The sequence below is a fragment of the Carica papaya genome, chromosome 7 (assembly GCF_054855325.1).
Source record: "Carica papaya isolate Zhongbai chromosome 7, ASM5485532v1, whole genome shotgun sequence".
NCBI classification, from domain to species: Eukaryota; Viridiplantae; Streptophyta; class Magnoliopsida; order Brassicales; family Caricaceae; genus Carica; species Carica papaya.
In genome coordinates this window covers 21,859,598-21,875,920 of record NC_142315.1, presented here as the reverse complement: position 1 = coordinate 21,875,920, position 16,323 = coordinate 21,859,598, and the positions used below count along the sequence as shown (strand labels likewise).

General features: G+C 29.1%; 1 protein-coding gene across 1 annotated transcript; it reads left to right on the top strand.

Annotated features, from left to right (window-relative positions):
* The first annotated feature begins 9,416 nt into the window (after positions 1-9,416).
* On the top strand, positions 9,417-12,225 carry YUC2 (Flavin-binding monooxygenase family protein). Its single transcript, XM_022040279.2, has 4 exons — positions 9,417-10,462; positions 11,064-11,312; positions 11,417-11,539; positions 11,668-12,225. The coding sequence occupies exons 1-4, from the start codon at positions 9,770-9,772 to the stop codon at positions 11,866-11,868; spliced, it is 1,266 nt and encodes a 421-aa protein (XP_021895971.1). The 5' UTR covers positions 9,417-9,769; the 3' UTR covers positions 11,869-12,225.
* The last annotated feature ends 4,098 nt before the right edge of the window (positions 12,226-16,323 follow it).

Here is a 16,323-nt window from a genome sequence, read left to right as displayed (position 1 = left end):
CCTCCATCTTTAGTCATCATCGTCATCGTCTCCCCCTTTAGTTGGTCATATATCCCTCCTTTTTTTTTCCTACTGAATGATGGAATATACCTCATTCAATGTGGGAAAAGGCTTAATCAAGAGCACCTGAGCCTTCAATCCTTTGAAAGATTCATTTAACCCCATCAGAAATTTCATCACACAATCTCGTTGTTGGTAATCGGTTACACCTTTCAAACCTCCACAGGTACAATTTGGTATTGACTTGTAGTTCAGCAGTTCATCAAAAAGTGCCTTGAGTTTGGAATAGTAAATACCTACTGAGTCGCTTCCTTGTACGAGGTTTACGATGTTCTGCTTCACTTCGTAAACCCTTGGTGCATTCTGCTGTGCATGCCTATGCTCAAGCTCACTCCAAAGTTCGTGTGTCGTTTCTGCATAGAGAGTGCTTGTCTTAATATCTGCTGATAGTGCGTTTTGTAACCAGGTGATCATTATATCATTGCATCTGAGCCAGTATTCCATTAAGGGGTTATTGGCATTAGCTGGAGGAGGAATGCTCCCGTCGATGAATCCTAACTTATTTTTTATTCTTAATGCCCTCTTCATGGACCTGGCCCATCCATGATAATTTGTTATTTCAAGAAGCTGTGGAACAAGAACAGCTCCTGAGTTTTCGTTGGGGGCAATGTAATATGGACTGATGGGATTGGTAGGATCAAAAATGGTTTCGCTCACAGCAAAGGGGTTGACGTTGAGGGTTTAGTTTTGTTCATCTTGAGCCATGGCTCTGATACCATGTAAAGATTTGAACGAGCTTTGAAAGAAAATGAAATTTACAAATTTTGGTGAAAAACAGAGTGTATGTCTCCGCCTTCCTTTTCTTGTATTAATAAATGAAGAATAATACAGTGTGGGCTAGAATGAACTCTCTTAACGTGGCAACTCTGCCACCTTTGCCTTTCCTTTCCTGTCTAAGTATGCACCACGTGTGCCTGATGTAAATCGTTGACCGCGTACATCATCTTTGTTCTTTGACATGGGGAAGGCCTAATATATACATACATATATAGATATACATCTATGTATGTGTATGGATATGTGGAGAAAGTGAATGGATGATATAGAATGGAAGTGAATAGCCCAACAAACCATACTTCACACGTGAGAATAGATGGCCAAAAAATTCAGCACAACCACTGATCATGCCCTACCTGAGATGGCACGCTTGTGTTCTCTGTATCTGTCGTCCCATCTTCATTAAATTTGACATTAAAACTGAAATAAACTGTTTATGTAATAATATTTAAATAATATGTAAAAGGTGTTTGCTCACGTACTCCCCTTGCCCGGCCGTGGAGAGATTAACGTGAGGGGTTTATCAAGTCTGGCCCACTTTGTTGATTCACCGGAGACACGTGGCAATGGGTCCCAAGACTTGACCGTTATGGAAACGTGAGGATGGGACCCCCGAGTTTTCGCAAAGGCATCTGTCTCCAATCTCTCGTCTCCTCTCCTCACTCTAACCGCCCTTTTCGCTTTTCTGTGGTCCCTACCGTACCCCCACCACGTGGGGCTGATCCGATCCGGAGGGACACGTGTACGAATATCGATGCGTCGTGTTTTGTCATCTACTTGAAAGCCTTGACATCAAATTAAAAACGAAAATAAAAAGAGAGTTCCGATGAGAAGCGATGTGGTGCTGCTCTGGCACACGCAATCATGCTCGACGCTCAACCCATCACTGTGCGTAGGACCCACCACGTGTCATCGTGATGGTTTGGTATGTAATTTAAAAGGGTACGAATTATCACACACTTGAAATTTTGTTTTATTTATTTATTTTTAAATCAGAATATATTTTTATTTATTTATAATTAATTTTCAGTTGAAAATTGGTAACTTGTTCAAAACAAATTTAAAATTTCAATATTTCTAAAAAAAAATATATAATAACCAGCAAGGGTTACTAAATTATTTTAAAATTTAATTCTATCAAATAATAATGCAATAAATTTAAATTAATTATTAGGTTAGTTTTTAAAATTTTTATTAAAATATGGTGTTAAATATGTCTAATTCATATCACAAATAAATTTGTTCCAATAAGTACGTGTTCATGACGTTATAAATAAGGAATAAAGTACTCTCTTCTTTAATTAAAGAACTAATTCATTATTATTTAAATTTGATTTTATATTATAATATTAATATATATTTTCATTGGTGGAGGAGATTATGGATTGAGTGGACATAAAAGGAGGTGACACCTGTCCCTGGCCAATGGCGATGGTGGGGAAGTTGAGAACCATATGTTAATAAACTTATTTAATTAACATAAATTGTGGTTAGAGGTGACCCACGTATTACTTCGTGTAGTAATCAATTAAACAATTAAGTAAAGTATGATGCAAACTGGATTTAGCGGTTCAAAATGAGTTAATTAAAAATCAGCGAAATTTAATTAGGTTTGCCGTAATTATGACTTTTTGAAAGATCAATATGCATTATGATTAATATTTTCTAATTAAAATTAATGTATTTCATAATTAAATAACATACACGCATTAGTTATAATTTAAAATTATAACCGCCACGCAGAACTTACAGTTCAGATTCAACTCATAAATTTTTTTTTTTTTTTTTTTTTTTTTTTTAAAAAAAAGGAATTACAAATATGGTATAAATTACATGTCATGCACGTGTGTAAGTTAAGCACGTGCAGGTATTTGGAATATCCTTTATTAGTACCATGCATATCTTTGACTCTTGGTGTATCTGAAATAATTGATGTGACAATAAACAAAAAAAAATTGAACAACAACAGCTCCTTGTTTTATTCGTCACAAAATTTATAATAATGTCTGCTTTGTTTTTCTTTTTTCCTTTTTTTTTGTTTTTGTGAAACAACACCATTTTTCTATACTTGGAATCCGTATGACTTACCAGCACAACCATAATATAATTTAATAGTTAATATTTTTATACTTTATTTAAATATTATTAAATATGTAGAATTTATTAATTTATAATGTTTAATTTAATAATATTAAAATTTTAATTTATTAATAGAATTATAATAATTAAAGCTGGTTTAATTTTAATAAATTATGACATATTTTTAATAAAAAAATATTTGGTAATGAGTATATTCTGTTAGTTAGTTGAAGTAATTATAATAACTAATTTTTTTAATTTTTAAATAAAAATATTAAATATTTTTTTATTTACGTCGTAATTTTAATTAAGAAAAATTACTTATCTGAATTTTAATCCTTATGAAAATATTTTTAAATTGAAACTCATCCTAACTTAATCTATTTAAATTTTTTTTAAAAAAAAATAAATAAATAAATCACTTACGTAAAGGGTATCATAATTTATTTAATATCATAGACTTAAATGCTCCAATCATTATATTAGCTTCAAATACGAATTATTAAAGTAAGCTTTAACAAATAAAATCATGAAAAAATATATTACTTGCTCGTTGGCCATAAATAATTTCAGAAATCGTATAACATGATTAGTAGGTCTAAAATTTTTTTTACAAAAAATATATAAATTTAAAAAAAATGTGAAGCCTGTTAATTCATCTGTATTTCTGAAGCATATAGTATTAATCATAAATTACATAAATTTTCATATGTTTAAATGTTTGAAACTCAAATTAATTGATTTTCCTTTCGTGAGAAAATTTGTGTTTTTCTGGGCCTTTGAATTAGACCCATATATCTTTCTCGTCAAATGTGACATTTTATAGCCCAAGTACATATAGAGGAATGGGCCCAATTTTAATGAAAAGTAATGGGTCAGATTGTTGGTTCTACAAAAATGAACAGCTCCATCTACGGCGTCGTTTATTACCCAATTGGGGGATCAATTGTTACATACATATATATATGTTCTTTAAATTTCATGTCATAGCACATAACAAAAATTATTAAGTACCAATATCTATTGCTCATTGTTATACTTTCAACCAAAAAAAAAAAAAAAGAAAAAAAAAAGATTATTAATAACAACATTTTTAGTATTAATAGTTCCTAAACTGAACATGCTTAATAGTTTTAGCTATTTGAAAGATATTATTAAAATGCTTAATATAAATAAATTCACAAATAATAAACTGAAATTTTATTTATGTGGATAATAATTATTTAAATATGTAATATGCACGTACATAGTATATTGGTAGATAATATATATGTGTGTGTGAATATATTAATTAGTACAATATTTTGTGCTTATTATTAATATACATATGGTATGATTATAGAACACCGACATGCCTCAAATTACGTCACCATTAACGTTAAAGACCATGATCCTTACTGGTAATTGGTTGGCTAAGAAAATTTGATATTAATAATATAAATCTAAAAAAGTGAAATGCCCACGACCCAAATAATATAATCAAAGTTAGAATCTCTGCGATTTCAAAATTGAATAACATTTGTTTAAACATGGTCCCTTTGGCTGTGACATATTTTCTATTTGTTTACTAGGAAAATCAGAGAAGAGTTACACCCTTAAGCTTAAATGAAAAGTAGTTCAGTATTGATAATTAATATTTAACTAAACTTTAAGTATGTGTTGTGCATATAATATAATTTAAGTTTTTTTTTTTTTTTATAGTTATTAAAAAAATTAAACAATACCTTAATTTTTGGTAAAATATTTGTACGATAAATGAGTCAATAAAAAATTTAAATACATATATATTTTTATTCAGTTAAAAATTAAATTTTATTTATATATATTTAAATTTTTTTAAATAAATAACTATTATAACTATAATTTTACTTTTATTTATTATTATTTGAAAATAAATAATATATATTTTTAAATGAGGTTATGTTGTAAGATGCGAGATGCTACCCTGGCAAATCAAAACTACTTCTAACAGCTTTTATACTGCTCTGTGTTATCGTTAATTAATAATTAAAATAAATAAAGGCAAATTTTTGTTAATTAACCAATTTTTTTCAAGACATGTTTATATTGGTTATCACTACATCAATTATTGCAATTGATCTTCTCTTAAAGTGATGAGAGCAAACAAAATTATATGCAAATACAAATACAAAACATGTACATACATACTTGTCTATATATATATATATATATATATATATATGTAGATTAACTAATTTATTAAGTTGGCTTTTGGATATACTGTAGGTAAGCTATGTACTGTACAGGAGGTTATCATTAATGGAATTTTTATAAGACCATTAAGATTAGTAGCCAATTAATGGATGGATGGATGTAATCAGTATATATAATATTAATTTTTATTTTCCCCACATGGGGTTTACTGAATTCGCTTCTTCTTCCAGTTTGATTGGCAATAATATCTTTATCTTTTTTGGAGACTCTGTTATGAACATTTTTATTATAAAGTTAGTTATTCAAATTTGAGGTACCTTCTAAATTTATATATATATTTTTATAAACTCAACATTGTGACATCTCTAACTATATATTCTTAATTTTTTCTTTGTTTTAATTAATATTAAAAGTTTTTAATTGATTAAATTTTGAGATTTTATATTTTTATAAATTATTTTAGTTAGTTAGAAATATTTGTCTTTATTGCTTAAATACGTACACACGCACATATATATGTATATTGATATTAGTGATAAAGATATCTAAAATAAAAAGATTGAGATACTATTTATATAAATCTGAAAGTTATATTGATTAAAAACTAAAGATGAGGGATAAAAATATATATTTCATATTATAGTAGTGTATTTAAATATTTTTTAAATTTGTTAATATAAATGGTTTACTTGTGGTGTTTTGATCAATAAATATTATATTTATGTGAAATGATTCTAAATTAGTCCCCTCCCATATCTAAAAGGTCATATTTTAATTTTATTGATATAATTAAAGGTATATTATATGGAGATTTAATTAATTAAGAATAATTAAACCATCAACGGTTAGTTATCTTCTTCCCACTAAGTAGATTAGTGGGTGGGTGAGGTGATGATTATATTTATACTACCTCAAATCCTAAGTTTACCACCCTATCTCCTCACTACTTAATAAATAAATCAAACCCTTAAAGCAGATTTCTGATTTTATGATGAAATGTTCCCTTCAAATTATAATTATTATCCTAATAATCAATCTGTTTTTATACATAATCATAAAGTTATTAAGTAATCGTAATTAAACTAATTAAAAAGAGAGAGATAGTAATTAAGGTGTAAAGGCTATATAGCCTGTAGGTAGCTAATAAATATGAAGTCTAAAGTAAAAAAGTGAAGATGCAGATGCGACTGCTTGGAGCTTAATTTGTCTGCAACTTACAAGCAACTCTTGTGGGACCCTAAATCATTATTTTATTTATAAATATAATTTAGATACTCATTAAAATTATGCACGTGCATGCTAGATTAACAAAATTAATTCTGATTAGAATGCCACTTCTATATGTGTGTGTGTATATGTATATATATATATATATATGAATTAAAAAAATTATTTTTGACTTTATACAAAAAATTATTGAATATGTCATAGAGTTTTATCATCATTTTTATGGTCAATTCTTTGAAAATTACAATTTTATTTTATCTTAATAAGTGATAGGTTAACTATTTAAGAATATTATATTTCTAAATATTTTATGGGCAAATCATTAATTAATCTTTAGATTAAGTTTTTTCATACATTCTTCTTAAATTTAATCTTCAAGATAAGCACTCTAATTACAAGTGTCACTGTTCATTAATTGCATGCGAGATGTCATCATGCTTCGGTAACAACCTGGAGGTAGCTAGGTCGGTCATGTGGCCACTAACAATGGTGAATATTAATATGCTTCTTCCTCACTTTTAACATATATGTATATATAGCATCTTGCAGGAAGGAGTATTGATCTTAAAGCACAAAAAAAAAAAAAAAAAAAAAAAAAGGGGAGAGATGCAATTTCAGTAAGTTGACGCAGAGGATATTATTGATGAATCCACCCATATATACACGTATGAATTGATGGTCAGGCTTCGGTTCATCTGGGGTGTAACCTTCATTTTCAAAGTCAAGTCTCCATTCATGGCTATATATCTACATCTCATTAAACAATATTAATAAATTTACATTAAATTTTTTAATTAAAACACGAGTTTAATTAGTGTATCCAAAAACGCAAGTGATTTAGAAGACCAATTATATATTAATTTGTAAAATATTGGAAAGTAATATACCTAATTATAATTGTGGATGAATTGGAAAGAAATGGTGGAAGAAGGCAGAGATAATGTTGGTCAGAAATTGGGTTTTAATTAGAAAGGAAAACAAATTAGGAAAGTAGATTCAAGAAGGAAAAAAAAAAAAAAAAAAAGGGGTGAAAGGAAAAAGACCGATCTCCAAAGTCGTGGGGCAGTCTATAAAAGAAACTCATACATAGTGGATGAACTGTGTACGATTGAGACTTCAAAATTTCATTCTAATTTTCTTACCTCCCACTACTCTACTTGCACTTTTCCTATACGTACATACATATACATATATATATATATATATATATATATATATATTCCTTCAATTCTTATTCAAAATTCATCTTATTTCATCACTTCATTATCCTTTCCTGGTTGGATTAGTTGCATGGTACAATTTATTATATTAATTATATATCTTAAAAAATAAATTACTTAAAATAAATAAAATTATGTGTAATGGGTATTTTATTCGAAAAGCAAATAATTAATTTCTGTGGCTTATTTTTAAATTACTGATTGTAATTATCTCTTGAAAAAACGTGGCAATTGATAAAAATTGTTTAGAGGATAGACATGACATGATAGGCAAATATCATCAAGTTAGCTGAAAATTTTGTTTACTAAAATACAGTACAACATGTATTACTTACGAGTCAAGCCCTCCTCAATAAATGGAAAATGTATACTCACATTTACTTTCCTTATCTGCTAAATCCAAAATCGTGTAGCTTAAACTATTATGCTGACTTCTCACCCATCATCAATTTTACTTTGCATAAATATATTACATGATACTAAATTGAGCTTTTATATATAAATATATAAGATAAAAACTATAGGATTGTTTAATTCCTAATTTCGTTGGTTTTCAGTAGAAAATCATAGATGATAAAACTATACTTTATTTCATAAATATATTTCAAATATATATATATATATATATATATACTCACAATTATAAGAAAATGCGGAGAATTTCTCTCTTTCATATGTTTTTTTATTTTCAGTTTAATTAATTAATTAATTAATTTTTTAAAAAAAGAAAATATCCATATGTGAACTCTCTGTCACACTTGCCATCCATATCTTGAATTAGTGAAGCTTTTCAGTTGGATGGTCAAAGGGAGCAATGTGATGATTACCATGGAGAAAAAGAATCTTCATATCCGACGGTTAAGATTAACTGTTACTGGTCAACATATCAACAGGATCTTTTTTTTTTTTTTTTTTTTTTTAAGTATAAGGTTTTGAGAAGAATGTTCTTCTTGTTGACCGGAACCAAACTCTATAAAAAGCCAAACAGCAAGCTAATGCCAAAACCTCCCATAAATATATATTCACTATAGACATTTTTGGGATATTAGCAAAATTATTTTTTAAAATTATTAAAATAAATGTCCATTTACAATATAATTTGTTAAATAAGATTATTACTTCCTATATTTTTTAGAATATCAGAAGGCTAATAAAAAAATTCTCCAAATATCATTTTTTTTATATTAAAATATTAATATTTAAAAACTGAATAAGAATAAAATACGTTCAAATTAAAAAATATAAATATATTAAATTGAATTAAAAATTTATAGAATATAAATAAAAATTTAATACATATATGATATAAATTTAAGCGAATATAACATTCTAATAATTCCCTATTAGTCTCATGTATAATTTAAGTTATCTGTTTTATGATTCTTTTCGTCAAATGAAAATACAAATGTATAGTTATGTAATTAGAGATATAAGTGAAATTAATTTAAATATATATTAATATTTAAATTATAAGCAACATTTGTATATAAAATAATAAAGATATATGATTTAAGTTATAGTAAAATAAAGTTTGAAGTATTTACCTTAGTATATTGAGTGTGGATTTTAGAGTAATAAATAGTTGTATAATAAATTTGTGTTGCTCCATTGTTTTATACTCTCTCTATACAACAATTTTGTTTACACTTTCTCTTTATTTTTTGTACTCCTCACGTAGTGGGTGATGGAGAAGGTTGTTGTTAGTTAACGGTAGTTATTACACAATGGTAAAGAGATACATAAAGATATGGTTCTTCTAGCTACGTTCATATTATGTCATTCACCAACCCGTCTTACATATATATGTATATGTATGTATATATATGCATGTATAAATACCTAGACCCTGTTTCAATATCTCTACTAGTTTGTGTTGCCTTCTTTCTCTTAAGCAAATAGCTCTCTTACTTGATTTACAAAAGTCTTTGTGCTGGTACCGGACCTCTCGCCCTATGCTTTCTCCACCTTCCACTCAACAAGAAGAATATTAAAAAACCCTTGTTTAACACAAGTATAAGAGCATAAGAGGTCCTCGACCCATATATTTCCAGAAATCCAGGAAGTCCCAAATCTCTTTGAAGATAAGAAGATAAACCCATGTCTCAAATTTAATCTCACCCTAATCTCTCTACCGTATTGGTTTTTCCTCAGTGTTTTGCATGAGTTTTTGAGCATAGTAATTTTGTAAAAGTTGTTTCTCGAAACTGTTCATTTGTTTGCTTTTGCTGTTTATGGAGTACTACTTGAAGGAAGTGGAAGGCAAAAGGGTCCATGATCATTTCAACAAAAACATGGCTGGGACGACAACAAAGTGTGTATGGGTGCCTGGACCGATCGTGGTTGGTGCTGGTCCCTCGGGTCTAGCCACGGCTGCGTGTCTTAAACAAGGAGGCGTGCCTTGTTTGATTCTTGAAAGGGCTGATTGCATAGCTTCCTTGTGGCAAAACAAGACTTATGATCGTCTCTCTCTTCATCTTCCAAAGCAATTCTGCCAGCTTCCTCTTTTTCCATTCCCTGCAAATTTCCCCACTTATCCAACAAAGCACCAATTCCTCGCTTACTTGCAGGCTTACACCACGCATTTCGGCTTGGAACCTATCTTCAACACCACCGTGGTGAGCGCCCAATTTGATCGCCGGTGTGGGTTTTGGCGGGTGAAGACAGTGGGACTAAAACAGGAGGAAACTGAGTATGTTTGCCAATGGCTAATTGTGGCCACAGGAGAGAATGCAGAGGAGGTTGTGCCGCAGTTTCCGGGAATGAATGATTTTGGTGGGCCTATAATTCACACCAGCTCTTATAAGAGTGGCGAATTGTTTCGTGACAAGAAGGTTTTGGTCGTTGGCTGCGGGAATTCGGGCATGGAGGTTTGCTTAGACCTCTGCAACTACAATGCTCATCCTACCCTCGTTGTTAGAGATTCGGTAAGCATGCTTCAATCATCTCTCTTTCGCTCTTCGCAAAACCCATTTCAATTTCAAAATAGAGTTTGATTTCTGCTAACCAAAATTTAATAAACTAAATAGTAATCACATGACCATCCAGTTTCAATTAAGAACCTTTACGAACTCAATTCTATTTCTCGTGAATTAAGATCATTTATTTGTTAAAGACTTTAGCTTTTAGCAAAGAAAGCAGTAAACTTTCTGATGTAATGGTTCTAGTACTGTTCTTCTATTGCTTTTAAAAAACAGTAAAATTTTTTCTACTTTCTTGGAACTTGTTTGCATGCGCAACATCAACATTGGTCATATCAGTTCAATTTTTTTTATAAACCAGACCAGAGTCCATAATCTTTCTCTATATATATGTTTCTTCTTTCTTTCTGGAAAGAACCAAAACGAGAACTGTTCAGTCTCTCTAAAACTATAATAATATAGAACTGTTGCGACAAATCTTATTATTTTCACCACAAACAGCCTTTTTATATGTATGTGTACAGTGGCAAGTGTCTGGAGTCTTGTTAGAACTTTTCTTTTGTTTTTTTAATATATAAATTAATTAAGGGTTTCGTTGTTCTTGCAGGTGCACGTTTTGCCGCAAGAGATGGTAGGGAGATCAACTTTTGGACTGTCCATGTGGTTGCTAAAGTGGCTGCCCGTGCGTCTTGTGGACAGATTCTTGCTTCTCATGTCAGGCTTCATGCTGGGGGATACTGCTCGCCTCGGACTCAATCGCCCAAAACTTGGCCCCCTTGCACTCAAGACCAAGTCTGGCAAGACACCTGTTCTGGATGTTGGCACGCTTGCTAAGATCAAAACTGGTCATGTCAAGGTTTTTTTTTTCTTCGTCTTTTTCTTTCTTGCTGTATTCTTGAAATAAGAAATCAAAATTAGTTGCATTGTTAGTTACAATATATCTATCTATTAATTACACAGGTTTGTCCTGGAATAAAGAGACTAATGAACCATGCTGTGGAATTTGTCAATGGAAGCGTAGCAAACTTTGATGCCATTATTCTTGCTACAGGCTACAAAACTAATGTACCCTTATGGCTAAAGGTACTTAACTTTCAGTTCATCGACATAGTTGTATAATTATATAACAAAGGAAACAGGAAAAAAATTGAAAGAAGAAATTGATTTAAACGTTTATTAATTTTAAATATATTGGTGGTTTGGATTCTCAGGAAACTGACATGTTATCAGAGAAAGATGGATTCCCAAATGGGTGGAAAGGTGAACATGGGTTGTATGCAGTAGGCTTTACAAAACGTGGCCTGCTCGGTGCCTCCATTGATGCAAAAAGGATCGCACAAGACATCCATCACTACTTCTGGAAAGCTGAGGCCTCGTCTTTCATGGCTTTCCCCACTCGCCCACCACCCTAAAAGACCCTCTGCCTCTACATGCTTAAAGAAACCCGTACACTCGACTTTCTCCCAAGCTTTTATAAAAATGGTTGCTCAAAGGAAAATTTACAGTAGAGGAAAAAAGAAAGAAGAAGAAGAAGAAGAAGAAGAAGAAGAAGAAGAAAAGTGGTCATATGTCAATATTCTCATAGAATACATGAAACCTTGCAAGTAGGGTTTAGGAAACTAATTAGGTCAAGTTTGCTTCTTTTTTTATATTATTTTTTTCTTTGTAAAAAAGGGAGATTTGTTAATGGTGTCAATGTGTTAATAGTGTTGTAAATAGAAATTTTTGCGTAGGTAGATATATTTTCAGTAAATTGTTTAAGAGATGAATTGGGTCGATTTGCTGTCACAAATTAGAACGTAGATTAGATGCTTTGGAAAGTTGGTGGTGGAATACTATATATATATATATATATATTTTATATCAACACATATAGAAAGCCAACAAAGATGATTACTTTTCAATTTACCAATCAAAATATTGATATTAGAAGGAGCACCCAAATGGGTACTTGTTTTATTTTATAATAGTTAATGAACTATTAGTTTTTATTTATAAAAAAATACGTTAGATTCTTTTTTTTTTTTATTTTTTTTTATCACCCTAAACCATTGGATTAATTCAACTCAATCACTTATTTTATATAAAATCAGAGATTAGGATACATACTTCTTATATTGGCTTCTTTTAGTTAAACTTCAGATCAAGTCCTATCCTTTAAACCCAGCGATGGATGGAAATGTCGATAGATTTATTTCAATATTATCAAAATAAAATTTAAAGAGTATATATATATATATATATATATATAGATAATATTTTATAAAATTTTCAAACTTACCAAATCTTTTGATATAATGTTTTATTAGTAACTTAAGCTAATGAATTAATTATTTTATATTGATTAATTTTTAATATATCTTTTTACAAATAAATCATTTATCTTATTATATTACATTACTTCAATTGTGTTTTACCATCTAAAATTTCTTTATCATTAATAGATAATTTATATAGCTCAATTAATTCAATTCATGGAAGTCACATTTCGTATTTAAAGTCAAAAAAAAAAAAAAAAAATTAAAAAGAGAGAAAAAAAAAAAATCTTAAGTTCCAATCTCAGTTTCCAATAATTGAAAAAAGAAGACTTGATGATCAATACAGCTTAGAAAAAGACTGAAAATTACAAAGTATTGCAGGCGATGATGAAGATTATTAGGTACCACACACATGCATACATACATACATACATACATACATACATACATGTAATTTGTAGCTAAATGACAAAAATGATGATGTAGTTTATCCTTAATGAACATTCAATTGACCATCAGCTAACCTGCAAGGCAGGGACCAATTTTTTTTATATTTCTTTTGCGGAAAAACAAAAGAAAAAGTGATTTAAAAGAAAAGTACTGAAAGCAAAGGAAGCAGAAAAATTAAATCCTTTAGGCCATGGAAAGGTCTCAAAGTATGTATATATATATATATATATATATATATGTGTGTGTATACATGTAGAGAACGTATCACCCTTATCAAAGGTCCTCTTCTGCAGATTACCTTTCCTAAATGTATATTAATCTTTTATATATATGTATATGTATATCTTAGTTAATTAATTAAAATATGATGATGATCATGAGGCCGGCTCCCTGATTAATTCTCTCATCAGAAATTTGGACCATCATTATTTTGTGTAGGATTACCATACATTCTCCACCACAATTTGTTCCCTGTCAATGCTCGGACATGGGGTCTTATACATTTATTAGATCACCAATATTCCAAAATATACGAATTAATATATTCCTTTATACTAAACTTTATGTACTGTGACAATAATATTTGTATATATTAATTAATTTTGTATCACATTGGATGGCTAATGATAAAAAAATTGGACACGTGGGTACTCTCCATGTGTATGCGCACAGGCAAGCACCTAAAAAGCCTGACGCACAAGCAAACAGAAATTAAATAAACAACAATTAAGGTGCATTAATGTTTTTTTTTTGGTCGTACCTTAATAAAATATAATTAATTAATCAAGAGTCAATTTAATTGTTAAATAACTTTATTTCTATGTATGAAACTATTAGTTTTCTAAGTTATTTATTTATTTATTTTATTTTATTTTCAATTTTGATTTAACTACTAACTCATAATTTTAAAATTATGATAATTAGGATATTAATGTTGGTGGGTTTATTTCCGACCGAGTGGAGATTGATAGACACATACAAATCGAATCTTTGAGGGTCAGATCAGAATAAAGACAATATTTTTCCAAGCTACTCAGAAAGAGAGAGTATAAAATTAAATCAAGTTATAACCAAGAATATCAACATCAAGAGAGTTTTGTTTTTGTAATAGTAAAATGGTGTGCTTAGGACCAGCAAGGACTTGGGCATACTAATAATTGTACTTGGCCCATGAGATCCCATTTATAACACAATGCCCCCTATGTATCTATCTATATATATATATATATATATATATATCATACATTAATTTCCCATAAAATACTGCCGACCCTCCTTTCTTCTTTAAACATATATTACCCTTCGAGGGTGCACTAATTATTGGAAACCCTAAAGGGTTTAGAAGATAATGTGGATTTCTCTGCCTCTCTCTCTCTCTCTCTCTATATATATATATATATATATCTATATATATGTATGGTTTTTGATAATGTAATTATATTGCAGGATCTCTCTCTTTTTGGGGTTGTAGCAATTTGCACCTTCTCCTACCAACATCATGATTTTTACTCACTCCCATTTCTCTTATCATTAATTTTCTCTATCAAAATAATATTTGATTAAAAGAAACACCTTTACTAAAAGCAGTAGTGCTAATTTTCTATAAATATTTATCAAAAAATAAACCATCTCTTTGTGTAATTATATATTTAACAGCAAGCCCACATGTCTACATAATTTTTTTTTTTTTCTATTATTATTTAGTCTATGATGATGTTAGAAATTTTCGTTAGCTGAGATATAGTAGTAAAGCACAACTTGATATTTCTTTGTTTTGCAAATTTTTAAATTTAATTATAATATTATTTATTTTTATCACTTTCACTCTTCTTCGTAATTTGACTCTTTATTAACTAATATAATAATATTAATTTTAAATAGTTAGATAGTTTAATTTTTTTTTATCACTTTCACTTTTTATAACTAAAAAAATTAAAAATCTTAAAGAAATTAAAACTAAAATTAAATGAAATAATTAATTTTAAAAGTACAAAAAATTAAACAATCTCAGCCATATAAATTCTAGTAAAGTTCAGATGTATTAAAATAATAAAAAAATTTAACCACATACTAAATTTTCTAAAATTTAGATCATTAACACGTATAAATTGATAGTATCTTATTGTTTAACTAGTAGTTAAACTATTAGCAGAAAAATTATTAAATATAAATCATATATTTACTGAGTATGAGAAACACTAAACCATACTTTGTCATTGTAAAAATAATCTTGATGTTGTCAATCTAAACTAGATACTCTTTGGCATTATGCCTTGTAGTTGTCTTATTATGTAAGAGGATAGATGTAAATATGACCTGATTGCGAGACTATGTCAAGATAATAAGACTGTTGCACCTAATTAACAAAGTAATACATTATGTAGGTATAATTAATCTTGTTTTTTACTGTAATAGTTAGTGTTAGAATTGCACAAAAGATAAGTTATGTAGTTAGTCATCTCAATCCTAATGTAGATGTTTGGATTATGTGACTTTGATAATTGAATTAGGTGGCATCTACTTATGGCATAGTGGTGTTTTTGTATGGGAACAATGAATCTTGAGATTTATAGAAGATATTGGCTTTTATTATGTCATAAGAGAATGAAGGACTTGTATTTCTAATATTAAGGATCCTTATGTCAAGTGTATTTTGTTCAAGCCTGTATTTCAGTGTGGTTGCTCTTCATCACCCTCAACGATATCTTATTCTCTTTTTTCAACATATTTTATATATTGACTCCATAACTTTTCATAATTATGTTGATCTTTTCCTAAATCTCTGAATCGGTTAAATGTTCTCTTATATCTTCATCACCACTAAGTATCGACACTATCCAAGATCAAAACACAAATAACCTTAAGAATTTTACATCTAACAATAGAGGAAAAAAAAGGACACTAATGGGCCAAGGTTTCTAACCATGTTTTATATCTTATATATAGGGGTTGTTTATTCATTTGCCAACCCAACTAAACTTGATCTATTAACATATCCCATATTACCTTTTTTAGGTCATCAAACTAGCATTGATATTGTATATATTGGTTCCTTAGTAATCTTAATGAGTTCATCATGATCCTCTCTGCATGCTATGTTTTGATAGCTTGATTATCTATTTAAAAATATTTTCGCCTTATAATTCTGTCTTTTTCTTT

Excerpts from the sequence above, each read along its gene's own strand:
- YUC2 (XM_022040279.2), top strand. The coding sequence starts at position 9,770 with ATGGAGTACTACTTGAAGGAAGTGGAAGGCAAAAGGGTCCATGATCAT. Across the intron at positions 10,463-11,063 it reads CCCTCGTTGTTAGAGATTCG|GTGCACGTTTTGCCGCAAGA; the intron begins GTAAGCATGCTT and ends TTGTTCTTGCAG. Across the intron at positions 11,313-11,416 it reads TCAAAACTGGTCATGTCAAG|GTTTGTCCTGGAATAAAGAG; the intron begins GTTTTTTTTTTC and ends TTAATTACACAG.